This window comes from Mustela nigripes, chromosome 4 (genome assembly GCF_022355385.1).
Source record: "Mustela nigripes isolate SB6536 chromosome 4, MUSNIG.SB6536, whole genome shotgun sequence".
Classification (NCBI taxonomy): Eukaryota; Metazoa; Chordata; class Mammalia; order Carnivora; family Mustelidae; genus Mustela; species Mustela nigripes.
In genome coordinates this window covers 137,964,281-137,991,823 of record NC_081560.1, presented here as the reverse complement: position 1 = coordinate 137,991,823, position 27,543 = coordinate 137,964,281, and the positions used below count along the sequence as shown (strand labels likewise).

The window sequence follows — 27,543 nt, the reverse complement described above, 5'->3', positions numbered from 1 at the left end:
ACATTTACACATGGAGCAGATGTAATCACCAAGGATCGAGGCTCTTATCTTGTTGCTTTGTCATCCTTAACAAGGCTTCTACCTCGTTGTCCATGATGGACCCGTCATGTCTGCAATCCAGGTAACATGAAGAGGGGCGTTTGTAGCCAGGGCTGGCGTTTAACTGGTACAAATCAGTAGAGCTTTTTCAGTAGTGAAATTATTGAAATACTTCTCCACCAGCTGTTAATAGCTGATGACTCCCTGATGCCACCTCCCCATCCCCCCAACTCATCCTCTGGCTCAGTTGGAACCTTCCATGGCATTCCTCCGGCACTCTGGCCAGTGTCCTGGCGTATCTGTTGTTAAATATTTACACTGGATGTGTCTCTTCAAGAGCAGTACTTAGAGTTCCCAAAATGGGCATTTGTGCTTTTATCACATTGGCCAGAATCAGGGCCTACGTTTGTAAGGGAGGTTGGGAAATGTAGTCTTTATTCTGGGTGGCCGTGTACCTAGCCAGAAATGGGTGTGTGGAGCGGGGGAGAGTTGACTACTAACTATCTAAATCCAGGAAAAAGAGGTGAAGGATACTAGGAGACAATAACAGACTTGGCTGCATGGGACTTGACTGCACAGGTATCCAGCAGCACAGAGGGCTTGGGGAGCCTAGCTGGGATGGTTGATTTTCCAGCTGGTATCTCAGGTGGGGATAGAAGAGAAGAAATCAGAGGCTGGGAATTGGTGGGTGAGTGACTGAAGTGTGATGGGGAGATGGGTCCTTGGGGAAGGCTGTTATTTGAGCGGCTGCCTGAGGGGTTCAGAGTAGGCAGAAAAGCAAAAGCAGGCAAGGAGACTGAAGGCTGGAGGTCCCGATGAGGGAAATGCTGACGGGAGAGGAGCCTAACTTCGTCGTTTGAGACACCGAGGTGGTGGATGCCTTCACGGTAGATGCCTCTGTTAAATCTTCTGTCTTGGTCATGGATGCTTTCAGGTATAGAAACAGTAGCAGATGGAAGCCCTCTGGGGCTGAAAGTGGAATCCAAGTGGATCTGGATGGGGGTCTCAAGAGATCTCAGGCACTAAAAGTGGGGCCTCTTGGGGAACTGGGACCCAGAACTGGGAAAACCATCAGGATTGGTGCCGGGATTTCCAGTATGGCTCACATTACGCTTTCAGTTTCCTGAAAAGTTGAGCTCACAGGAGGGAGGAATGATGGAGATTTTCTTTTCTCTTTAAAATTTTCCTGGAATCTTTTTCTTTAAAAAGGATCAAGTAACACGTGGCCATTGTAATGAGTGAAATGAGGGCCTCCTGACTTGGATGAGTTAATCCAACTCAGCAGGCCCTCTTCCCACCTGCAATTCTCTGTTCCTGTTCTCACCAAGAGTCCCAGTACTTTGAAGGGAGACAGGGCAGGAGGGCTCTGCTGCCCTGGTGCCCAGGTGCTCCACACCTGGACTGGGGGAACCTGAAGTTCCCTCACCCGCATTCCCCTCTGGGAAGACAGCAGCAGGGCTTGAAGTGGACAGTGGGGCTTGGGCCTTGCTCTGCCTGTATTTTTCTGGAACCCACTTCCCTCCCAGGCCTGTTGCATATCAGCACTTGCTCCTTCTATCTCATGTTTCAAAGGTACCTTGCGTATCAGTGTTTTGTCCAGGCCAGTTTCCTTAGTTAGCCATCATTGTCGGCATTTGGGGTCTTTCCAGTATCCACTGTTACAAAGGCTCCTTCTGCGACCACTTTGGATAAGATATCTCCGCTCTTTATTAATACCCTGGGGGCGTTATATAGCTAGGAATGGTATTATAGGGTCAAAGGGTCCAGATAGTCTCACAGCTCTTTGCTGCCTATGCACAGATGGCTAAGAAGGTATTGTAAGAGATTTAAGCATCTACTGACTTGGTAAAAGTGACAATCATCCACTTACTATTCTTTATATTCTTCATTTCAATTCATCCAAGTTCTTGGAGGGAGATAGATGCAGGATCATATTTTTGTGTTCCAGGTATGAAAATGAAGGTTGCAAAAGTGCATCTCAAAAACATTGACTTATCCCTCTGGTTATGAGAAAGGGGGTATTAAAAAGGAGTTGTGGTTTGTTCACTCTGTCATTAAGCAGCTTTGAGAGCTCAGTAACTCCACCAAAGTGATAGCATATGATCAGAAGGTCACTAAGCTTCCTTTTGGCACGGAGTCATTTCTGTATGGCACACACCTAGAGCCCCACCTTCCCTGCATTTATCTGGCTGTTGGGGTGATTGGCCCTGTGCTTGTGCCTGGATCTAGAAAGCCTGCAACCGGGGCAGCCATGCAGTTTAGAACAGATCCTGCTCCAACTTTACTCAGCCCTCTCGTGTCACCCACTTCCCTGTCACCCACCGTGATGCACACTTCTCTGTCAGCTCCTCAGTGGGAAGTAAGAACCACAGTGTGGGGGTGGTGGTGGAGGTGGTGAACCAAAGGCTCTGAGACCTATCTGTGGCTGGTTCCAGTTCCTAAAGGAGTACACATGGTTGGGGGCAGATGGGACCCTGGGTTTGCCCCTCTTTGGTCAGACCTGACCTTGGATAAATGTCTTTCCCTCTCTTGGTCCCAACTTCCCCTTTGGTATAATGAAGGAATGGGACTAACTGACCTTTAAGGACCTCCCCTCATAGGCTGAGATTTCCCTTGGGCTAGGAGGTACCTCCCCTAGGGAAGGGGCAGGGGTGAGGTCAGACCTCTGCTCAGAGCCAGACTGGGTCAGCCCCAGGCAGAGGGCAAGTGGTTTTGTGTGGGCCACCTGGGCCTTTCTTATTCTGGAATGAGATGGAGGTTGAGGGCTGCACGGTGTGGGGCCACTTCTGCCTGCAACAAGGTCTCTTGCTGGTGCGCAGCCAGGTTCTCAAATTCCGGCTTCACTTCTCTAATGGCTGAGGCACTTCTTACTCTTTCCCATCTTACCCTTCACTTTGTCCAACCCCAGGACAAACCATGGTAGGACCTCGGGAGGGACTGGATTTAATACCGATACCTTGTCTGTGGGTCATGAGGAGAAGTGATTGCGGATATGAAATGTTTACAGGGAAAAGCAGGGCCCCGGGTGAAGCTACATGCCGGCCCTCGCTAGGTGAATATATAAACCTCATATAGGAGACAATGTGGGCGGGGTGGTGAGTTTGACTAACGTCCTTGAGAACTTAAAGTCGTTAACCTTTCTGAGCTTGGCTTCTCACCTGAAAAACGGAACAGAAATAATAACAGAATATCATTTCTATATAATTTCTGTAACAGAAAAGGGTAGCTCATAGAAAAAATGTGAGGCTTCAAAGATATTTATACAAAAAAAAGATATTTATGCATATTAAAATCTCTAATGTTGACCTCTTCAATTACTAGCCTTCTTTTTGGACGACCTTCCTCCTTCCACCCCAAGCTTTTCCCCCTCCCGTCCTCTCCCATCCCCCGTCCTCTCCCATCCCCCGTCCCGTCCTTCTCCCAGCGCTCCGCCTCCAGTCGCGCAGGCGCACTGCGCGTCGCTGAGTCAGGCTGCGGGGAGAGCTCAGGCCTGCCCGGCCGGGGCGGAGCTTGCGCATGCGTGGTGCACGGCTTCGGGGCGGGGCAGGTTTATAGCCGCAGATGATCAGCTGACGCTCTGCATTGCAGACTGCGGAGTCGGGCGTCACCATGTACAGTCTCCTTCTCCTGGCCAGCCTTTTGGGCGCGGGTAAGCCCTAAGACCCCCCCCCCCCAGCCCGCGTCTAGGGAAGGGGTTCCGCGTAGAACGCGGCCCACCCGACCCGGAGCAGACCGTCCGGGGCCTCGCCGCCTCGCTCCCGGTAGAGGTTGACGAGGGGGCTCTCAGTGCGCAGGCGCATGCGCAGCACCGATACCTGCCGGGCGGCGGAGGGGCTGTGGGAGGAGGCGGGGTGCCTGGCTGTCTAGAGTGCCCCAGGCCGGCTGCTCAGGGCTGGGGTCATGGCGAGTGGGCTAGGAGGGTGGGACTGGAGTAGCATCTCCTTCAGGGACCGAGTTGGTGCCGCCCGGGGCCTCCCCACAGCTACGGGGGGTGGGCCTGTATGGTGACCCCTCCTGCACCTGTTCTGTGCTTGGGCTGGGCGCACGTGATCCAGATGGCCTAGAGCCCCTTCCAGCGGGACACATTTTAGTCCTTGGCCTCAGTTGTCCTAGTTTTTAAGAATGTTGAAATTGCAAGAAGCGCATAAGTATGTCATCTGTTGATGTTTATCTTTACCTATATTCACTCTTGATCTTATATCTTGAAGATGATACGGCCTTTTGTGTGGGTGCTTTGGCAATGCAGTTCACGTTTCATCTCCTTTAAAAGGTCTTGCGCAGCCGCTGGCCCGTTTTAGCAGCGGCCTTTATCTTGGGGGAAAATGTAAGCACGTGAGAAGCTGTGCACAGGAGTATTCTTACACTGATTTGTGGCCCTGAAATAGTACTGATGGTTATTAAAATCATTGCAGGCTGTGAAGGCAACACTCGGGAACCGGCTCATTGCCCTCCTGGAATTAGAAGGATCCGTTGTGCATTCCCCATGTTACTCTTGACCTTTCTCAGTTACTGTGCCCCAAAATCATTCTTTCACATCTTAAGCTCTTTTAAATCATCATGGTAAAGGAAAGTGAGTGAGGTTGAGTACTTACCAAACTTCTATCGTTTTATAGTCGTGGGGCCAGATTTTAATTTTTGTAGGGAGAGGATTCCAAGGCTGGGATTTTTGTTTTTTGTTTTTTCTCCCCCAGGTGTTACAGCTTACAGAGAGGAAATAAACCCGATCTTTAGGGCCAACCTCATGTTCTGTTTCTCTGGCTAACTATAATTAGGGGCTAGCTTCCATTCTGCCATGCAGCTATTAAGATTTTGATAAACCGTAATAAAGTGGATGGTGGAATCAATGGAAAACCAAAGATAAAGGCTACTTACAGATGAAATAGATTTAAGAATGTTTTTCTGATGTTAGAGCACCTCCCAAGAATGTGTCTTGACGGTAAACCACACTTTTTTTTTTTTTTTTTTTTTTAAGATTTTATTTATTTGTCAGAGAGAGAGCCCAAGCAGAGGGAGATGCAGGCTCCTGGCTGAGCAGGGATTCCTGATGCGAAATTCGATCCCAGGACCCTGGGATCATGCCCTGAGCCGAAGGCAGATGCTTAACCAACTGAGCCATCCAGGTGTCCCTAAACCACGCTCTTAAACTTGTTTTACTTGTAAGCTGTGAAAGGTGATCTGTTTATAAGGATTTTCGATTTTATAGTCAGTGAAGTAAGTATTTCTCACTGGGGTTAATACTAGCTGTTTCATAGTCTGTAGAATAAACTAATACTAGTCTCTGAATTTATTCTGGACTGGTTGAGAACAGTTTTTTGTTCTGTATCAAACAGTTGTTCCTACTGGCAGTGAGTCACTCCTCACAAGACCCTTAGGAATTCTGAATCATTCAAATTACCCGGAAGGGGACTTGTTTCTTTTGAAGTGTATAATCCTTTGCTGGTATACTTGGGAATATGGTTAACCAGAGTATTTGGTTAACCAAGAGACCCTCTTCCTTCCCTGAACACTTGAGTAAATGAGAGTATGTTAAAATTGTACGCCTTGTTCTAAACTTGCTGCCCGGCCTTGGGGTTTATCCCAAGGTTATGAGTTTCTAATGATACTGAGTTTGTTAGTGAAGGTGCATAGTGACCGCAGCCATCCTCTGCTCTCAGAGGTGTTTTGAACTTGCCATTGCTTCTTGATACTACTATAGCACAGAATGTTATCCTGAACCTGGAGAGGCTTTCGTGTGTGTGTGTTTTAATTATTATTTTATCTAAAGATTTTATTTATTTATTTGACACGGGGGTGGAGAGAAAGAGCAAGCACAAGCAGTGAGGGGCAGGCAGAGGGAGAAGTAGGCTCTCTGCTGAGCAAGGAGCCCGATGAGGGGCCTCTATCCCAGGACCCTGGAATCACAACCTGAGCTGAAGGCAGCTGCTTAACTGATTGAGCCATCCAGGTGCCCCCTTGGCAATTTTGATGATGTCCTGATGATTATAGAGACACTAGGTTTTGAGTTTTTGTTTTTATTCATCCTGTGGTGCCTACCTTTATTCATCCTGTGGTGCCTACCTTTTATTCATCCTGTGGTGCCTACCTGTTAAAGAAAGTAATGGTATACTGAGAAAATTGGAGAGCATCTAATCTAACCTCTTCAGGAGGAATGAAGATGCTGCTGATGTGCCCCCAGAAATGACTCTCCCAAATCACAAGACATTTACTGGGAGGTCAGGATCAGAACCCAGGATGCCTCTGACAGTGCTTGCTCTTTTCCTAGTCTTCCGTCAACACTTAGCATTTACAAACTCTTACAGCACTTAGCTTTTACACTTAGCTTAGTATGTTGGTATGTAGTATGTGTGGTATGTAATTTATATACCAACAATATGCACACTTTAAATGTACAATTTGATGAATTAATACAGAGTGAAGATCACCGCTGTAAGCTGCCCCCAGGCCAAGGAATAGAGAGCATTAACAGCGTCCAGAAGCCCCTGTGCCCCACCCATTCACTACCCTGTTACACTTGCCCCAAAGGAAACCACTTTATTAACTTCCAGCACCGCAGATGTAACTTTCTGCAAATGGAATCCTATGGTAATGGCATACTGTTGGGTGACTTCTCTTGTGGAAAAAGGCAGGGCCAGTGTTAACGAGGTGATATGTGTGAAGCCTGGGATGTGGTATGTGCTCATGGGAGCTTAGGTGCCCTGTTACTGTCACTTGTGTGGTGGCTAACCGAGTGGCCGGTGTGTGCCCAACCCTGAGGCAGGTAGACTCTCTCGGGATGTTAGAATGTGTTATATATACATATATATTCATTGGATAGCTTATTTTTACGATGATTCAATGTATGGATTTAATGGTGCAGCCTACTGAAAAGCAGCAAAACTTCAGTTCTCACTTGACAGAAGTTTTGGATAAATACCATTTCTCAATTTTCATTCTGTAATCAGTTTTCTTTCTTTCTTTCTTTCTTTTTTTTTTTAAGGTTTTTATTTATTTATTTGAGAGGCAGCGTGACAGCAAGAGGGGGAACACACAGGGAGTAGGAGAGGGAGAAGCAGGCTTCCCGCCAAGCAGGGAGCCTGATGCAGGGCTTGATCCCAGGGCCCTGGGATCTTGACCTGAGCCAAAGGCAGCTGATTAACAACTGAGGCACCCAGGCGCCCCAGTAACCAGTTTTATTCTGAAAGCATTAATGTAATTCATGAAGGGTTTATTTGTATTAACCAGTCAAGGATTTGGTAGGTGCTTTAATTGCATTTGACAAGTTGAATCCAAGACTCTGTGAGTGGTTCTACGGTGGAAGTATATTGAGTTGAGTGTTCTGGATTTTTCTAGATCAGGGGAAGGAGAAGTTGTTCCTCCATTTTCTTGGTTTGTGAAACTGGAATGGCCAGGCTGCGGCTTGAATAGATGGGGAAGAGGGAGGAAGGACAGGGTGCCGCTGGCTGGGGAAAGTGCCTAATAAGGCATGGGAAGCTCTCTGAGCCAAGACCATGTCACGTGGGCAAGTGTGTGCCACAGCTTTTGAAGACCATCTTCTAGCATGAGCGGTCTAGATTACTGGATGCCAGGCTCAGAGCCCTGCTTTCTGGCTCCTGTTTGGTTCTGCTACGAGGAAGGACTGGATTTTCTTTAAATCGCCAGAAAAGAATACTAATTATATTACCCTGCCTCACCCCCCCACCAAATAATTTTAAAATAATATTGAAAAATGCCAAATAATTTTAAAATAATGTTGAAAAATGCAGTGATTGGGATGAAGAATGTGGTTGTTGTAGAAGTACTAGTTACTTTACTTTTTGTTGTTGTTCTGTGAAGTTCAGAAAATAACCAGAATTATGTCCTTGGGTAATAATTTGAGTGCTGAAAAATAATCTAAACTTCATGTTTTCTTCTGCAGTTTGTAATTATAGTGGGATTGAGAGGAAACTGAAAAGAATTTTACCATGTTGCTGATAGCTGTATGCCCTGGCCAAGTTACACTGTCCTTTCTCATCTGCAAAATAGGGTTACTGATTATTCCAATCTGATAAGGTTGCTATGAGGCTTTAGTATTTTGCTGTATAGAAGGGCATAGGTAATAGGTACTGTAAGATTGGCTGCTGACCCGCGAGTAAACCGCGTCTTGTTTGTCATTGTCCTTGTTGTCCCTGTACAAGCGACTCTCCTCTGCCGTTGATTTTTTGATATCCCTTGGCTTCATTCATTTCAAAGGTCTTGAATTTAATAAAACCATTAAATTCCTTACAAATATGTGTGCTGTATATAATTACTGGGTCAGGAAAGTCAACCAGGAGAGGCGGTCCGCAGTTAGGAGGGGGTGCGAGTCTGTACTCGAGTTAGCCAGACTGGTTTTAGAACTACATCAGCCTTTATCAGAAGCCCAGCGGATCAGGGCCATGTCAGGGTAATCTGAGTATTCTTATTCTAGATCTGTCTAACCGTGTAGCTATTTAAGTCCCCTCATCTGGTCCCCATCCAGAAATGGGGGTGAACTGTTGAGATAATGGCTGCCCCCACCGTGAATAAGTCCAAAAGTGTAAAAATTAGGGCAAAAGTGTGTTTCCTTCCCACCACTGTCCCCCAGACATTTTTTTTTTCTTTTTTGAAGATTTTATTTATTTGAGAGGGAGAGAGAGAAAGCATGAGAGGAGAGAGGTCAGTGGGAGAAGCAGACTCCCTTCTGAGTAGAGAGCCCAATGTGGGACTGGAACCCAGGACTCCAGGATCATAACCTGAGATGAAGGCAGTTGCTTAACCAACTGGGCCACCCAGGCAGTCATAACTGCCCCCACCCCCCGACCTTTCTGAGACAGCCTGGTACCAGGTCCTATGGGAGCCTTCCAGAGCAACATATAATTGACAGTGTGTGGGATTTCCCTCTTCTCTTTTTTTTTTTTAAATTACAGATGATGGCATATTACACTGGCTTGGTCTTTTTTCACATGTGGAACATCGTAGACCTCCAAAAAAAAGTGGGAGGATAATTGCAATGAGCACTGGTGTATGCAATACTGGGTTAAGAAATGGGACCTAAAAAGCCCCTCCTCCCGTTGTAAATAACCATCCCCTGGGCTTGCTGTTGATCATTCCCCTGCAGGCCTTTATTCTCTCAAACATGGAAGTGTGACCTTCAACAGTATGGGTGGTATTGTGTTGTTTTAAACATTATGCAAATATTGTGTGTATTCTTGGGTTAATTTTTTTCTTTTGGCTAATGAGGTTCATCGGTGTCAATAACATGTACCTCTTTCATTTTCATTGTAGTATAGTATTTCATTTATGACATTGTTGCTAGGCATTTAGATTATTTCTAGTTTTGTTTTTTTCTCAAACTGCGTCTGTAAATTTTTTTTTAAAGATTTTATTTATTTATTTGACATTACAAGTAGGCAGGGAGACAGGCAGAGAGAGAGAGGAGGAAGCAGGCTCCCTGCTGAGCAGAGAGTCTGATGAGGGGCCCGATTCCAGGACCCCGAGATCAGGACCTGAGCTGAAGGCAGAGGCTTTAACCCACTGAGCCACCCAGGCGCCCCGCTTCTATAAATGTTCTTGTGCACATGAACAGACATTTTTCTAGGGGATATACCTAAGAATGGGAATTGCTGAGCTGTAGAGAATACATATTCTGCTTTAACTAGGAATTGCCAAATTCCTGTCTTGAATGTTTTGGGGGTTTGTATTCCCATGATATGTAGGTATATAGTTAATCAGTAACCTTTGATGTTGTCAGACATTGAATACTTTGAGTAAATAGGTGTGCATTCTTCTTTCATTTATGCCTTAGAGGCCATTTCATGCTAGTATGGATAGACCTAGCTTTTAAGTTTTGGAATAATTTTTAGATTTACAGAAAAATTAAAAAGATAGTATGGTGAATTCCTGTATGCTTCACCCAGCTTCCTCTGCTGTTAACATGTTACATATCCACTGTCTGTTTGCCAAAATTAAGGAGTGGACTTCGGAACAGTGTTGTTAACTGTGCTGCAGACTTGATGAGGCCTTTACCAGTGTTCCCACTGATCTCACGTTTCTGTTCCAGGATCCAGCTCAGAGTACCACATTGTATTTAGTTGTCCAGTCTTCAACTCCTCCTACTTCCCAGCTCTTGAAAGAAGTTGCAGAGGATTTCATTGTATGCATTTATCAATTTAGTTAACCTCATTGAACCTTTCTTTTTCAGAAAAACCGAAATGAATCCTAAAGACACTTCTAAATTTTAAAAATGAATCCTGGCTATATTTGGACAGATAACTCCTTTTGAAAAGAAATTATTTACTTTAAGGGAAATTTTGTAAATTAGATTGAAGGGAGATACTGTAGAAAGTTCTTTTGGCCAGTCTTTGTGATGACACTACAGTAAAGAAAAAAAAGCTCCTTTTACCAGGGCGATGGAATGCTGTCCTCTAAGTGTAGGCATTGCTACCAGAGGGTCACATGGCCTCCTAGCTCACAAGGATTAAAACCCAAGGTTTGTCTTGTGGGGTTGCATGTTATCTGGCTTTTAGCTGCCTTTCAGGGCTGTTCTCCCTCTTCCTCCCATGTCCAACCTCTGGCGCCCTGTTGTTGCTCAGAGTCTTTGCATTCTGTGTTCCATCTGTCTGGAACATTTTCCTCCTGAGGTGATCCCTTTGGATTCTTCCCTCCACTCAGTTGTCTGCTCACTTGCTGCCTTACCAGAATTTCGCACTGTTCTTAAGTGGCCATGCCATCTGCCGTAGTCTTGTTCTTCCTTTGACTTTGCTTCATTTGTCTTTGTAGCACTCCCCACTACCTGGCATTTTGTGCTGTGTGTGTTTGTGGTGGTCTCCCTGCAGCATGTGTGACTGCTCGGCCCATAGTAGGCGCTCAGTGTTGCTGAATGGTGCTGTGAGGTGCTGCCGAGTGGCCTTCAGCCCAGCAAGGTTACTGTGCCTGAAACTTCAGGGTGGATAGTGCCAAGTCTTTATCACAAATAAAAAAAGCATTTTCTTTTATTTGCTGAAAGTCACATTAAGAGTTGATGTCTTCGGGGCGCCTGGGTGACTCAGTGGGTTAAAGCCTCTGTCTTCTGCTTGGGTCATGATCCCAGGGTCCTGGGATCGAGTCCCGCATCGGGCTCTCTGTTCGGCAGTGAGCCTGCTTCCCCCCTCTCTCTGCCTGCCTCTCTGCTTATTTGTGATCTCTGTTAAATGAATAAATAAAAAATCTTAAAAAAAAAAAAAAAAGAGTTGGTGTCTTGGGATTGACAAATCAGCGGCAACTTTGAGGCCAGGTGAAGTGTTGACCATTATAGTAATTTACATCCAGATGAGAGGGACCCGCACATCTGTTGGAGAGGGTTTATTGTACGCAGTAGAGACCTAGGAGCCTAACAGAACTTAAATACTCTGGTGGCTGTGATTTGTGGTAAATCTGAAAGGGGAACCAGCTATAATTTGAGAAGTTATTTTCCTTCTGTTGGGTTCCAGAAATTGGCTTTTTGTATGTAGTAGCTCTGTAGATTTTTAGTCTCTGCATTCCTATGTACTTATGAGTTGAGGGACCCCAGAGAGCTTTGGTTTATGTGGGCCCTAGCTATTGATACTTACTCTTACCAGTTAAACTCACAATTTAAAATATAATCTTTTAGAAATGGTAAACATGTTAACATACTATAATTTGAGTGAAAATAACTTTTCTTAAACACAGGCATATTGAGAAGAATGGCTTGTTTGACATTTTTGCGGCTTTTCTAACACCTGGGTAGATTCTCTGCTGTGTCAGTACCATGAGCCTCTGGAAAAACTCCACTGCATCCGTGGGAGTGAATGAGTGAAAAAGGCAGCTAACGCTTTGGTGTTACTATTATGAGAATTTTGGCCTCATCGACACCCTGAAGGAATCTCTGGGACCTTGAGGGTTCTTTGGACCACACTTTGAGAACCAGTGGTAATAGCTGCTTTGTAGGAGCGACAGGCAACATAATCACCACTTACTTGAGAGTTTGTGTACCTAGTACTGTTCTGAGTGCTTTTTGCTTCACATTGATGTAATCCTCACCCAGCTCTGAGGTGAGAGCAATGGAATCAGAATGCGGGCGCCTCCTAATATCCTGTTCTAGTCTTTGCCGTGGTCTGAAGTTTAGATTGTGGCATTTCACATAAAGGGCTGTATTCCTGTTAACTGACTAGGGTGAGTCAAAGCGACATATGTAGTTGACACATTTACATGTATCTGAAACTTTTAATGACCCTCTGGGACAGGCCCAGAGCACTGAACTTCCATATTAGTTACTAGTGGGGTTTGCATGAGATCCTTTTTTTTGCATATTATTGCCTTCTGCAAGTATGCTGAGACCACCGCCTGTTAGCAGGGATGGGGTAGAGCCCATGGCGGCTTCTGGCTGACTGCATGGACTCCTTGCAGCAGCTGGGCCAGGGCCAGGACCTGTCACCTGACTGCACTCTGGACAGTCTGGCCAGGGGCTCATTTCTTCATGGTCCAGTTGTGGCAGCAGTCTTCTCTAAGCTGAGTGAAGTTCATCTGTGATCGTCACCTGACACGCTGACACTCGGAAGAAGAGCTTTGCTGGTAGTTTATATTGGATTGAAGTGCTCTTGAATGAACTAGACAGGAATTTCCCAAAATTAATTATGCCACATTGCATCACTCTTTTGCAAGCAATGAGGATTGCTTTCTTGTCCCTCATGTTTCAGTTCTGATTGCACAAGCTGATTTACCTGACCATTGTCTTACCTTCTCCATATAGATCTTTTTTTGTCTTTATTTATTTATTAAAGATTTTATTTATTTGTCAGAGCAAGAGAGCACGCAGGAGCAGGGAAGGCTGCAGGCAGAGAGAGTGGCAGAGAGAGGGAGAAGTCCTGATGTGGGACTCAATCCCAGGACCCTGGGATCATCACCTGATCCAAAGGCAGATGCTCAACCGACTGAGCCACCCAGGTGTCCGTCAGTTTTTTGTCCTGGTATGATCTTGCCTGTGAGAAAAATTGAGCAAGAGGAGGGGAAAATTGAGGGAGAGGAGAAACAGGGAAGAACCTGTGTCTTAGATAACAGAGCTAATAGCTTATTGGGGCCAGAGGTGATGGGATGTCAGCCAGGTGAGCTCACTACAGATTTCTTTTGTAATAAGAGGGATCTTTGGACTTTTTTTCCTTCAGATCAAGGCAGGCTGCCTTGGAGCAAACATGCTGTTTTGAATGGTGAAATGGGCAGTGTTTTTGTTCTGCTCTGCAGAATGCTTCCTAAAGCAGGGTCGAAGAGACAGGTGCTCTTTGCCGTAAAGGCCAGTGTTTGGATGGGGCAGTCAGTGTTGAGTGTGTTGTTTTATCTCCTTCGGGACCTGAGTGCATGAGTTCTGAGAAATGTCTGAGTGCAGGGAGTCTGAGGTCAATGCTGCCGCACCCAGGGTCAGCCTCTCTTGGTCTCCTAGCAGCCTGCCTGTTGCCATGGTGGTCTGTTACCCAGGTGGCAGGTCCGTTGCCCTGTGGAATGTCTGCCCTGATCCTTGGTGCTGCGAAGCTGCTTGTATTTTGTTATTGTCTTTTTGGTAACTAGACTCTGAAAAGTATTTAGCATATGTTATCTAAGATATTTACAAGGAAAAACAATAGCTAAAATAAGAAGACTGATTGTTTTAACAAGTGGAGCATAAGATACATCTTTTTGGAAAGGTTGCTCCCTTCATTCTGAGAGTTTTTGAAAACCTTCAGTGATTAAGTTGTGTATGTAGGCTTTTAAATATCCTCAGTGGAGGTAAGCCTTGTTGTCTGGGGACTCTTCTGGTGAATGAGGTAGATGATGAAGCTGGTAGTTAGTCAGTCTTAGGTCTGACTGCAGACAACAGAGATCTAGGATAGTAATGGCTTAAATATAATAGAACCGTCTCTATGTTTCCATAGGAAGTTCAGGAGCTGGACAGTACAGGACTAGTGTGGTTCTATTTCCAGAAGTGCTGAGAGACTGCTACCTTGAGGTCTGTCTAGCCCCATTCTTCATGAGTGCTAAAGATGCAGAGGTCACACTTGTCTTTCAGGGCCAGAATGTGGTTTCCTGACCAGACCCTGCTACAAGGGAGACTGGGAAATGTAGTTTTTTAAAAATCTTGGCAGTCATGTGTGTAGCTGAAAAAATCTGCAAATCTGCTCTTGTGAAAGGAGTGGAGAATGGATATGGGGAACAGCTTGTGGTCTCGTGACAAACCCAAGTTCCTCTGTTGGGTGTGCAACAAAGCCAGTCTCTTGGACAATCAGGTCTGCTGCAAGGGAAGGGTTTATTTGAGAGCCAGCCAAACAAGGAGACCAAGGGCAAGCCTCAGATCCTCCTCCCTGAAGGGGGAGAGAACAAGTCTTTAATCATAGGGGTTGAGATTACATATGTATATTGATGAAAAGGGAGGGGTGGGGAACCAGGACTGTTCATGGGGAAAGGTGGAGCATGTGCATGCACTGAGCCGGCGTATGTAACCTGTTCCGGGTTCATTTTGGGGTGGGGAGGTAACATTAAAATGAGGCAAAATTGGTGTCCTGACATCATCATCTTAAGGAGAGGGAGGGGCTGTGTGCATGCTCTGAGGGCTTGTATAAACTGGTTGGGGTCTTGGGGTCCTATCTCGGGTGAGGAATGCAGGGCCTTGCTTGTTCATAGGCTGGAATCTTATTAGTGACCTCAGCCCAGGCCTCTGCAGGGACAGCTAGTGTGTTTGTGAGTGGGGTCTGGAAGGAAACAACAGCTGATTAGGGAGAAACAGGTCTCTGAAAAACAAGCTTTAAGTCTCCTGATAGTGTCAGCCTCATTAACCTGATGGGATACGGTTTTAGTCTCTGCCGTATTGGGCAGTAATAATTGTTCCCCGAAACTGGTTGGTAAGGTTTAACTTTTTTCTGACTTTGAAGGTAACATGGGAAAAAATTGTACCACGGTGTAAAATTTGTACCACGATGTAAAAACCAGAACATGAATGCCTTCCATTGGGGGTTCTTCCCCTCACGTCCATCATTCACAGTTAGGTCCCACCATTAACAGCGTTGTGGGTACCAGGCAGTCTGTCCTGGCTTTCTTGTCTTTCTCATTGATTTGCACAGAATTCCTGAGAAAGGGACACTCTTTTTTTCCTATATTTTGCAGATAATTGTAGCATAAGTAATTGTCCCGGCCTTGGCTTTAGTAGCTAGCAGAGCAGAAGGGTTCAGGCAGGCCAGTCTGCCCCCAGCACTCAGGGCATCCATCATTTTGTAATATAGCCATCTTATCCTTCCAGAAAGGCAGAGGTTTTGAGGGTGCTTTTCTAAAAAAAGGTGGTCTCCAGGAAAAATGAGCTATGGCAACTATATCCCGATCGGAGGCAAAGAAGCTCATAGCCACAGCGTCATGAATTACTGAGAGCATTTCATCTGCGGTACCTCCAGTGCCTTACTGGGCACCTCTCATTCTTGCTCAGGCAAACCTCTTGTTTAGCATCTGTGTACACGGTGGCGACTCCTGGGCCTCCAACAGTGGAGCCTGTGTTTCCCTCTGTGTGACTAACCAGCAGCTTCTGCGGATGTGGGGTTTTAACTCTTTAGGTCTTTGTATTGCCAGTTAAGTATTTGATGAAGCGCAGAGTAAACAAACACAACAGCCTGGTTTCTGCTGTTTGTGGGAGTGCCTATTTTGGGCAAGGAAGTGAATCAGAGAAAGTTCTGCTATTGCTACTACAGGTGGTGGTGACGACGATGATGATGATAGCACTTGACTTCGGTAGCCCTGCCCTGTGTTTTACAAATACTGGTTACTTTTTATAAACTTCTAGGAGTACTAGTAATAGGCTCATTTTGCAGATGGGAAGACTGAAGTTGTAAGGTCTCCTGATTAGATTTGGTAAGCTATAGTCTGAGTCCTTGACTGTCTGATTTCAAAGCCAATGTGGTAGGGGAGTTGAGATGTGTGGCTAAATGAAAATGCTGGAGAGATGCTGGTAAAGGCGGGATGGCTGAGAGATGTAATATCCGGGCAGTTGAAATGGATAATGCTGTCATCTTGATTCTCCACAACATTCCAGTGATCCCAGTAGCGGCATCTTCATTTTACTCACAGATGAAGAACAAGCTCAGGACAGTGATTGGCTGAAGGTCATTTATTTGGGTGGGACTTGGAGGCTGATCCTGGTTGTTTGTTGTTGTTGTTGTTGTTTGTTTCTCTTTTTTTCAGTATTCCACATTTGAAAAACATTTAAGTTAGACTGTAGGTCAGTTACCTTAGATGTCCCATTTTCTAAGCTCAAGGTTTAGGGTTTTTTGTTTGTTTTGCAAGAAGTCATCACACCTAAAACACAACGGAGCTCTATTGAGCTCTTCCTGCCTTCCAGGCCCACTGAGGATTTTTTTTTCTAGAGACTAGAGCTGCCACAAAACCCATTTCTGGTCTTACTTATGGCAGCCATTCTCAGTAAGGCAAGATTGCATTACAGCCCATTTTTTATAAATGATGTACGTGTGGGTCCTTTAGAACATGTCTGTTTTTTTCTAGACCTGGGAGTAAAAAGAGAACATAGTGCACCCATCCATTTACTCAGGAAATGCAGTTGAAGTTCTTTGTTTTAGAAAACAGCACAAAGCCTGTGTTTCCTTAGTAAAAGGAAACTTGCCTGTAGGGTTTTAGTGTCTCTGAAGGGATAATTTCTGTAATCTCAGTTTACCAGTGTGTTGTCATTGAGGGCTCAAATGGCAGACCTTGAAACTGAGAGGGCTAGTGCCTGGTTCGCCCTGAGGAGTGTTTGTGTCTTAACATATTTAATTAGAACTCTCCAAGGGGTCAGGCACTTTTTTTCTAAGAACTTTCCTAGAGTTCACCATATTGCCTCAAAAGAAGGAAGTTGGTATTTGGGGGCAGAGTGTGGGAGAATGAGAGTAGAGATGAAAGCTTTGCTGAGAACATGTTTTGAGAAATAACTAATCAGAAAGTGGCTTAGGGTAATTTTTGTATGTTGGTTATGTATACGCACTGGAAATGTCGTTTGCCTCATTGTTACAGGAGTGAAGCTGTGTAGCTCCTAAAAGGATTTCTTTTACACAGAATTCCTTGTAGGTTGGGCTTTTTGTTTCTGTGTGGTTGCTTCTTCTGCTTTTGGAGAGGTCCTCATCTAAGGAGGCGGCTCATTCTCTCTATAACCCTGTGGATGACCCCTACCTCCAGCTGTGTGGTCTGTTTCCCTTAGCCTCTACCCATTGCTCTGAGGTCTGGGTCTGAAACCACACAGCAGATCCACTCCCATGTGATAGGTGGAAGGTGTCCTTTCTCTGTGAAGGTGGCTGTGTTTCTCAGAAGCATGGTCTCTCCCAGCTAAACACCTCCTGTCTTCTAGGGGACCTGGGAATGGTGTCACGTGCCCTCCGCTTCCCAACCTGTGCTTGTCACTGAGTCATGGGAAGCAGAGCACACAGGTATGTGCTTTCCTTCCTGTGACCTGAGCCCTGCTGCGTGTTCACATTGTTTTTTATTTTTATTTTTTTTAAAGATTTCACTTATTAATTTGACAGGAAGGAGGGGGAGAGGGAGAGTGTGTGCTGGTACAAAGCGGGGGGGAGGGGGGCGCATGGCAGGCAGTGGGAGAGGGAGAAGCAAAAGCAAGCTCTCTCCTGATCAGGGAGTCCAGCTCAGCCCAGATGCGGGGGCTGGATCCCAGATCCTGGGATTGTGACCTGAGCCAAAGACAGACGTTCAGCCAACTGAGCCACCCAGGCGCCCCTCATATTCACATTTACATTTAAACCTGTGAGTTTCATTTTTTAGCTCTCTGTTCTTTTGGAATCTATTAGTTCCTCTCTCAGTCCTGCTGCTACTGCTTCTTGCTTTGAATTTTTGGTATGAGCTTCCCATTCAGATTAGTGCCCCATCATCTGGATCGCCCCCACCTCCTTTTCAGTTCTTCTGCCACATCGTGCCTGGTTCTTTTTTTTTTTTCTTTTTTTTTTTTTTTAAAGATTTTATTTATTTATTTGACAGAGAGAGATCACAAGTAGGCAGAGAGGCAGGCAGAGAGAGAGGGAAACAGGCTCCCCGCTGAGCAGAGAACCCGATGTGAGACTCGATCCCAGGACCCTGAGATCATGACCTGAGCCGAAGGCAGTGGCTTAACCCACTGAGCCACCCAGGCGCCCCTCGTGCCTGGTTCTTAAAGACGCTGGCCTGAGCCATTGCCCACAGGGTGAGCTTTCACTTAGGGCTCGGATGCTAGTGGAGGTTCTTCTCATCAGGCCTGAGGTCTGTCTTTGCAGCCTGGCTCCTGTGAAGGCAAAGATTTCTCTCCTTTGGAGTGTTCGAGAATATCCTTTCTCCCCCAGCAGCCAGTTCAGATTTCACTGTGAAGAGGCCTCTGCTCGCTCCCCTGTGCGGCTAGTGACTTTGCTGCTCTAGGGTCCCTGTTTTTGGTTAACATACCACCATTTCTTTGGGCTTTGTCCCTCCCACTGTGGACTCGGAGAGCCCAAGTCTGTTCACTCTGTTCGGCTGCCCGAGCGCAACGTTCTTGGCCCAGTCAGTGGTGTTTGTAATCATGCCTTCATCAAGGTTGTTTTCCCACTTGGGTGGAGGAAAACTGTGTATGCTCTTAGAGCCTGCCTTCAGTCCCCACTGGGATCCCTGACAGCGGTAGTGCCCAAGTGCTCCCTGAAACGGTGTGAGGGTGTTACATGTAAATACATTTTCCGGGAGAAGGATTCTTGTGTCTCAGAGTGTTCTGACCCCACTGGTTGTGTGCCTCACAGGGCATTGGGTCCTGAAATCAGCGCCTGAACTCTCCCCAGGTAACCAGTGGCTTCACCCATGCTTCTGTTTTGGCTTCACATTACTTGTTCTGAGGACACACAGTTGTTGCTGTTAATAGATGTTGGGTCATTTTAGGACATCAGATTTGTTGTATACCACAGACTATTTTTATAATATGCACCTTTAGAAAAGTTAGTTGGCTTTAAGTTGAAGCAACATGGGAGTATCTTACTGAGAATTTAATTTCTAGGAGCTGGGAATTGTTTTAGGCTTGACTTTGCGGGCTTCATAGGTCTGCCAGATTGGCCACTGTGCAATACATACCTTTTACTCGGGGAGTTCTGAGGTGGGCTGTGGAGTAACAGTAACTGTTGGGATTGTTGAATGATTTGGGTTTTTGTTAGCTGGACCAGTCTCATAACCAGCTACCCAGGACTGTTTTTAGTGTGGACAGTTTGGCCAAAGCTGGTAACAAAGTCATTATTGCACAGGACGACTGTTTCAAGTTCTTTGAAGGAGTAAATTAGCTACAGAATACTCTTGCTTCTTGGGCCTATGATAGTGTATCCTGTTACTGAAACCTGATAGGTTTTGGCCCTTGTAGCCAATTTCTGACTGGGATGGTTGTAGAAAAATCCGGGATCAAAGTTCTAGTTCACTGCGTATTTGCGAGAATGGAGAATGGTGGTCAGTCAGTTGCCTTGTGTAGGGAAGGCTGCTCCCTGGCCCTGCCTTTTTCTCTGAATCTTGTCTGGCTCTGGTCTGCTGATGCTTAACCTCTTTCTGGCTTCCCTGTGTATCACTGCATTCTTTTGCCTAGAGACTCATTTTGTAGCTTCCTGTTATTTTTCCGGCTCTTTTCTCCCAATTGGAGGTAGAACCAGTTGGTATATCTTGGGTGCTTTTCAGGATTCCCTGGGGCCTGGTACCTGGGAGGAACATGGGAGGCGCTCCTGGAACCTGTTGGCTTTGTGTGCTCTGTGGTGACACCCCACACTTCCCAGAACCCTTACCCTTGTGACAGTTTCTGCCCCCTCTCCTTTTCCCCAGACCTACAGCTGACGGCTGGCCCCAGCCTAGCTTGGCTACATTTCAGGTACTAAGCTGCTGTGAACCATCTGGGGATTAGTATGTACTGTTGAATCTGCTGCATGTTTTCCCCTGGAAACCAGAGTCCAAGCCAGTGGCTGTTGGAGTGTGGCTAGTTCAGTTGCATTTGTGAACTGGTTATGGATGTGATTGTTGCTGCAAAGGGCCGTTGAAGGCAGAAACCTGGGTAGCAGCAGATTCATTTGGCAGTGTCTGAATGGATACAGATCATCTGGCTTGAGCTTTCAGCAAACCTGTGACTTGTTTGTGGAATATAGCTTTGGTTGAAAAGCTAGTAATGGCCACATTTCATTGCTTTCCCTTTCCTGGAGTGAGAGCACCTACCAACCTCCGTGCTTTGTATACTGTGTGTGTGTTATATATCTGTGGAATCACTGTGCCTTCTCGTTGGCTTAGAAATTGAAGCAAGGTGCCACATGACTCCTGAGGTTCTTAGTCGAGCTCATGGGTGGCGGTGGGCTTTCTCCTCAGACTTGGGCCTCGTGTTTCCTATTCACAGTAGAAGGTGGTTCTGCCCTACTGAAGTGTCGTTGGGAGTTGGCATCCTGCGCCATTAGCCATCTTTGTGTAGCTTGCCCCGATGGAATCTGTTGTTTTCTAGCTGACTTGTTGGCTTAGGGGTGAGATTGCCAAAGCCAGGGTTTCTGTAGACCTATTTTAAGAAACATAGGTACTCTTGGGCGCCTGGGTGGCTCAGTGCGTTAAGCCTCTGCCTTCGGCTCAGGTCATGATCTCAGGGTCCTGGGATCGAGTCCCATATTGGACTCTGCTCAGCGAGGAGCCTGCTTCCCCCTCTCTCTCTGTCTGCCTCTCTGCCTGCTTGTGATCTCTCTCTGTCAAATAAATAAATAAAATCTTAAAAAAAAAAAAGAAACATAGGTACTCTTAAGGTAGTATATAAAGTAAGTGGACATGTAAAAGTGGAAAAAGAAAAGTTATTCATATACAATGTAATATTGGGATATTGGGAGTTTCAGCGAGCCACCCTGCCTTTTTCGTGCAACTTCTGTATAATTTCATATTCTTGAATTTTTTTCTACTTGATATATAATATATATATATATTTTTAAAGATTTTATTTATTTATTTGTCAGAGAGCGAGAGCGAGCACAGGCAGACAGAGTCAGAGGGAGAAGCAGGCTCCCTGCGGAGCAAGGAGCCCGATGTGGGACTCGATCCCAGGACGCTGGGATCATGACCTGAGCCGAAGGCAGCTGCTTAACCAACTGAGCCACCCAGGCGTCCCGATATATATATATATATTTTTTTTTTAAAGATTTTATTTATTCATTTGACAGAGAGAGATCACAGTAGACAGAGAGGCAGGCAGAGAGAGAGAGGGAAGCAGGCTCCCTGCTGAGCAGAGAGCCCGACGCGGGACTCGATCCCAGGACCCCGAGATCATGACCTGAGCCGAAGGCAGTGGCCTAATCCACTGAGCCACCCAGGCGCCCCCGATATATATTTTTATACTAAACAGCTGCATAATCTTTTTAGTAAGAGTATTAGTCTTTTTCCCCTCTGTTTTTGGCCATTCAGGTTACATGTACTTTTATTTTCAGTATTATAAATTACACTTAATAAATATATTTATGCATATCACATTTTGCCTCTTGGATTGCTGTATTTCCTTAAAATCTGTTTCTAGAAATGGATTACTTTTTTTTTTTTTTTTTTTTTAAAGTAGGTTCCACATCCAGTGTGGAGGTCAATGTAGGGCTTGAATTCATGACCCAAGATCAAGACCTGAAATCGAGGAGTCAGGACATTTAACTGACTAAATCTCCAAGGTGCCCCTAGAAGTGGATTACTTTTTTGAAGAGGGATTCCCCCCTCCCCACTTCCTGACATATATTAATATATTAAGAAGTTCTTACCAGTCACGCTTATTGGTCTTACAAATGCCTACTTTACTATAGTCTTGTCACTTTTTCCCCTTTGGCTATTTAACTTTCAAAATATGGTGCCTTCTTGCTGTAACCTGTGTATCTTTGGTTCTAAGGGACTTGGAACAGTTCTTGTGTTTTTCCCTCATCCTGTTTCTGCACATGTGATTTCTCCCCGAGTCCTTTGTTCACTCACAGCAGGTGCCAGACCATGTACCCGGTTTTGAGTGGACACCTCTTTGCTAGGTGATACCCGAGGGGAATCATGGAGAGTTTTTGTTGGTAGAATTGTTTATGAAGTTTGATTTATAAAAGGGCTCTTCTACTAGAATATTAAGAATCATTGTATAATAAGGATATGAATCTTGTTTTCCTTACAGATTAAAAAAATTCTATAGACGTTGAAATTTTCTAAAATAAATCTGTCAGAGTTTTCTCCCATGATTTCTTCTATTCATTTTTGAGGTTATAAAGATTACTGTTTAGAAATAGTTCAAGAGGAAAAAAGCACACCGGGCAAATTAGTCCCTCTTGGCCCTCTGACTTAGGAGGACTTAGACGGTCACCAAGCTTCTTGACTCAATGCCGCTGTGTGGTTTGTGCGCCACAGGGGCTGAGCTGTGTGTCCTTCACCCTGGGTAGCTGTATGAGGGGGGCCACCTTCTCATGCTGGTTTTTCTTTCAGCTGTAGCCAGCCCTGTCCTGGGCCTGAAGGAATGCACCAGAGGCTCGGCGGTATGGTGCCAGAATGTGAAGACGGCAGCTGATTGCGGGGCCCTGAAGCACTGCCTGCAGACCGTCTGGAACAAGCCGACGGTGGTGAGTGCCATGGGACTGTACCCGATCTTCTTACGTGGTCTGGAGCTGTTGGCCATTTCCAAAGCTTCCAGAGCATGCTCTTGTCTCACTTCATTTGCTCCTCTCGGTGACCCTGCTGAGGAGGCACTCCCTGTTGCGGGGTGCATCAGTTTCAGCACAGTGGAAACGGAGTCTCAGAGAGGTTAAGGTTCTCTTCCCCCGAGGTCGCTGAGTCTCCTGGTGGCAGAGAGAGGATGAGGTCTGCCCATGTGTGCACCCCATGCTGCCTTCCGGGTGTCTGTGCCCATCCCACCTGTATCATTCCAGTTTTAATATATGTGCTGCCAAAGCAAGCTTGATGCTATTGATTTTTCATCCAAGTGGTGCTAAATATAGCATATTAATAGGGGGCTCTTAACGCTCATGGAGAATAATACTCAGAGATGACAAAGCCCAGGGGCATTCTTCCCATCACCAGAACCCCTCTCGGGAGTAACCCGAGCTGTGCTGGCTGCACCAGCTGACTGCAGAATGCAGACCTGGCTCGCTCTGGGCTGTGCCGCCTCTGACTACGTGGAGCTCCAGGTCTAAAACTTGACACTAGTGGCTACTAGAGCTGCTTCATTATGAGAAGAACAATTGAAAACCCTGTTCTTTTAGAAATACTTTCTGAATTTGCTGTCACTACTGTCTGTGGCCAAAATTACTTTCTGATTTGGTTTCTGATACGCTTCTCGTCTCGTTTTTAATACGACTTCCTCTTTTCAAATTCAGCATGTGACAGGGGAGGACTTAGCTCTTTCTTGCTCTCTGTCTCTGTCTCTGTCTCTCTCTCTTTTTTTTTTTTAAAGATTTTATGTATGTATTAGAGAACAAGAGAGCACAAGCAGGGGAGAAGCAGGCTCCTTGCTGAGGAGGGAGCCTGATGTGGGACTTGATCCCAGGACTCTGGGATCATGACCTGAGTGGAAGGCAGATGCCCAACCAACTGAGCCACCCAGGCGCTCAGCTCTTTTTTTTTGATACGGCAGTCTCAGGGGTACCTGAATCTGGTATTAGCCTAACAAGGCCTGAGGTTCAGATAGATTTCTTTGCTAAGTTACAGTGTTCCTTCTTCTCACCCAGACGTGTTAGTTCCTTCTTCGTGGCTTGAAAATCAGTTGCCCTTAGGAAGGAAGCTTCCCATGAGCCTCAAGAAGCAACTAGAATCTCCATGTCCTGGGCCACATGGGGCCATGGGTGCCCAGGCTTCTCAGGGGATGGGTGTGATGTTTCTAAGCTCTGGGGTGGTGACATACGGCTTTCATGTGAACATAGCAGCCCCTGGGAGCTGGAAGGGGACAGAGTGCAGGAGTTAGTGCTAGTGTCTGGCTGGGCTTCTCTGCCCCACTGCCTTTTACTGTCTTATAGTGATTCTGGCCCCAGGTGACTGGTTTTCTCTAATTTCTACTGCTCTGATTGTCACCTTTTCAGCCTCAGTTTCTTCCTGGAGCTGTTAAGAGCATTAGTATGACATTTGGCCTGTGCCCCTTGTGCTGAGGCATAGAAAAGGGTACAAGAAAGGGGTGTCTATCCCTAGAAGCACAGAGTGTTCTGGTCAGTACCTCCAATCCTTCCTGTCTGGCATCTGTGTGCTTCTTATCTAGGTTGGGGAGCCAGGATGTGCCTGTGTGTCCGACATCCCTGGTTAGATAGGATAGCACAGAGGCTGGGGGCTTTTCAGCTCTGTACGGTGTGCGTTACATCCTGCAAATACAGCTCGCTGTCTCCCTCATGTTCTTCCTCTTAGAAATCCCTTCCCTGCGACATATGCAAAGATGTCATCACTGCAGCTGGCGACATGCTGAAAGACAATGCCACTGAGGTGAGCTTCCAGCGGGATGTGTGACCACGTGTGCATGGTGGCCACATGGCCATGTGTGTCTGTTCCTTACAAAAGCTTTCTGGGGCTTTGGGATCTAATGGGCGATGGTCTAGGCCAGGTAGGAAGTAAGTCAGATCTTGTGAGCCACATACGTCTTCTGTCACATAGTTTTTTTCTTTTCCCCCCACATCCTTTAGAATGTAAAAGCCATTCTGAGCCACAGGCTGAACAGAAACAAGCTGTGGGACCTAGCTTGCTGTTCCCTGGCCTCGGTGTTTAAATGCCCAGGGTTGATGGGGATTTTCATATTGCAGGTGGCTACCTTTAGGTCCGTTTTGGCTGTCTCTGCTCAGAGTTCCCTGTGCCTGTGAGACGCAGGTCAGAGCGGCTCATTTCGAGGAATGCCTGCTTTTTGCCTGTGTGTCTGATGCAGCCACGGCCAGCCACTGGGCCTCTCCCAGGGCTCTTCCCTGAGGCCACTGTTTGCTGGGAGGTGTGGAGGTCCCTTGCTCTCAGTCCTTTGCAGAGCAGAAGTCCATCCTGATCCAACTGTTGCCTGTATCCTCTTAGCAAGAGATCCTCGTGTACTTGGAGAAGACCTGTGACTGGCTGCCTAATCCGAACTTGTCTGCCTCGTGCAGGGAGATGGTTGACTCCTACCTCCCAGTCATCCTGGACATGATTAAAGGACAAATGGTATGTGGTGGTGGAAAGACTCTTTCTTTAGGGAACTTTGGGTGCTGTGGGAGGTGCCAGACCAGAACAGAATGATGAAAGTGCAAAGTCTTTCCATGGATTTGGATTTTCTCAACAGCTTGTCACTGCAGTTCTGACATCTGCAGATGGCTTTGGCCCTCAGAACACTGTGTGTGTAACCTTCGGTTGAGGGAGAGTAGAGGAAATGGAAACTTGATGAAGGAATTGTAAACTGCTACAACATTTATACGTGCCTGTTTGTTAGCTCATGCCATAGCTTTAGTTCTCCCTTTGAGCATGCAGTTCATTCCATTTCTGGGGTTTTATCTTGAGTGGACTCAGCGACGGGGTTCTGCTTGCATTTAGATAAGCATCTACCACGTGTAAACCACGTGCCACAGACGAGCTGGGTTTGTGGAATTAGGAAAGACCGTAAGAGAGAGGAGATGCTCAGAAGACCGGGCCAGCAGGGAAGGAGTATTCCGAGGCTGGACCAAGGTTTTAATGAGAATGGCATGGGTCACACCGTGCAAGGCCTTTCTGGCAGTGTTCCAGGATTACAGATGCAGTAGGAAGTCCTCGGAGGGCTCAAGGGAGAAGTGACATCAGAGGTGCCTTCTTTGAAGGGTTTGGTCTAGGTCCTACCAGTTGGGAGGTGGAAGAGGGGAGGCTGGCAGGACAGTCTTTGTGAGATGTGATGGGGCAGTGAAGGGGGACAGATGTGTGTTCTGTTTCAGGGGAGAAATGGGCAGGGCCTGCTGAGAGAGGGGAGGGATGGAGGGAAGAGTCAGGAATGTCTGCCAGGTCTTTGGCTTGAGCTGCTGGGAGCTGAGTGGGGAAGCCATTTGCTAAAAGTGGAGGTGGAATGGGGAGCAGGTCAGGTGGTTTTGTGAGCAGGGCATAGTGTGTGTGAGTCGGGCCAGGAGGTGAGGGCAGAGACTCATTCAGGGGTGCTGGGCAGTGGTTTTGTTTTCCTTTGGGGGAGAGGATTTCCAGCTGGACTTCTTCCCCACTAGAGCCATCCTGGGGAGGTGTGCTCCGCTCTCAATCTCTGCGAGTCTCTTCAGAAGCATCTGGCAGAATTGAATCACCAGAAACAGCTCGAGTCCAATAAGATCCCGGAACTGGATGTGGCTGAGGTGGTGGCTCCCTTCATGGCCAACATCCCCCTCCTCCTCTACCCTCAGGATGGCCCCCACAGCGAGCCCCAGCAGAAGGTAAGGCTGTAGGCCCAACTGCTGAGGGCCCCGTTTCTGGATTAGAGATGACCCATGAGAGGGGCTCTGTGTGTGTGTGTGTGTTTCTCAGACTGAGGGCTTATTCCTTCATTTGACCTGCAGTCTCCTGAAGTTCTGAAGAACTTAGGATATTTTAAGTGTACAAAGACTTCTCTCCATTGCAATTCAGTTTATTGAAGTCAGTGCCTAATTGATTTTAAGCCTGTTGATAATTTTAGAGCCTATAAAAACAGAGCTGGGACACCTGTTTGGCTTACTTGGTGGAGCGTGTAACTCTGGAGCTCAGGGTTATGGGTTCAAGTGCTACACTGGGTATAGCCATTATTTAAAAAAAAAAAAAAATAAACAAACTTTAAAAACACAGAACCATTCAGTAATTCACTCCCTAGTGCTGTGGTCATGAACACATAAGGAAATTTTCTTGGGAATTTGGATCCTCTTAGTGATCCTAGGAGTGTGCTGTGTTTACGACTGACAGCCCTGCCCCCTGCCGCCCCTTCTCTGTAGGCTGGTGGGGACGTCTGCCAGGACTGCATCCAGATGGTGACGGACATCCAGACTGCTGTAAGGACCAACTCCACCTTTGTTGAAGCTTTGGTGGACCATGCCAAAGCACAGTGTGATCTCCTGGGGCCCGGCATGGCTGACATGGTAAATCTTGTCTCCTTATGCATGGTGGGGGTGCTCTGGGCCAGGGAGCTGGGCTCTGGACATAGAAGGGGGGACCCAAGAAAACTTCAGTTCCTGAGGTACCATTTTAAGTTCTCACCCCAGAACTTTGAGGAAGAGATGGTTCAAACAGTGCACGCTTTCTTTTCCCTAGAAAGCATCTGGAATACTTGTTGTTTACTTAAATGCTTTGTTGGCTGGTTGAATTTGTATGTGTAACCAAACACTTGGGATAAAAGAGTGGAAGGAGACCACTTTTGTGAGGATTTGTTTTGTGAGGATTTTCCTCCCAGGGCACTGTATGTATAAGAAATAACACTAGAATCCTTTATAATCTTGTTTTTAAAAGCCTGGCTGTTGTGTATAATTCTGACTGTGCTCTCCCCTCAGCCGGGGGTTTGTCCATGGAAAGGTGTGCGGGGGCTCACAAGAGGTTCACCCGGGATGCCTTCCTTACCTTGGTGAATGTTCATCCTACAGACTTAGTCTCTTAGAGGATTTCACTTCTTGGACCTTACACACA

At 46.4% G+C, this 27,543-nt stretch overlaps 1 protein-coding gene across 1 annotated transcript in view; it reads left to right on the top strand.

The window, feature by feature from the left end:
- Positions 1 to 3,572: 3,572 nt before the first annotated feature.
- Positions 3,573 to 27,543, top strand: part of PSAP (prosaposin) — a 33,819-nt gene continuing 9,848 nt past the window's right edge. The window contains exons 1-6 of the mRNA XM_059397668.1: positions 3,573 to 3,688; positions 22,441 to 22,574; positions 24,343 to 24,417; positions 24,988 to 25,113; positions 26,130 to 26,330; positions 26,859 to 27,002. Coding sequence (XP_059253651.1) covers positions 3,649 to 3,688; positions 22,441 to 22,574; positions 24,343 to 24,417; positions 24,988 to 25,113; positions 26,130 to 26,330; positions 26,859 to 27,002 — 720 coding nt within the window. The 5' untranslated portion in view covers positions 3,573 to 3,648. The remainder of the gene's footprint in view (positions 3,689 to 22,440; positions 22,575 to 24,342; positions 24,418 to 24,987; positions 25,114 to 26,129; positions 26,331 to 26,858; positions 27,003 to 27,543) is intronic.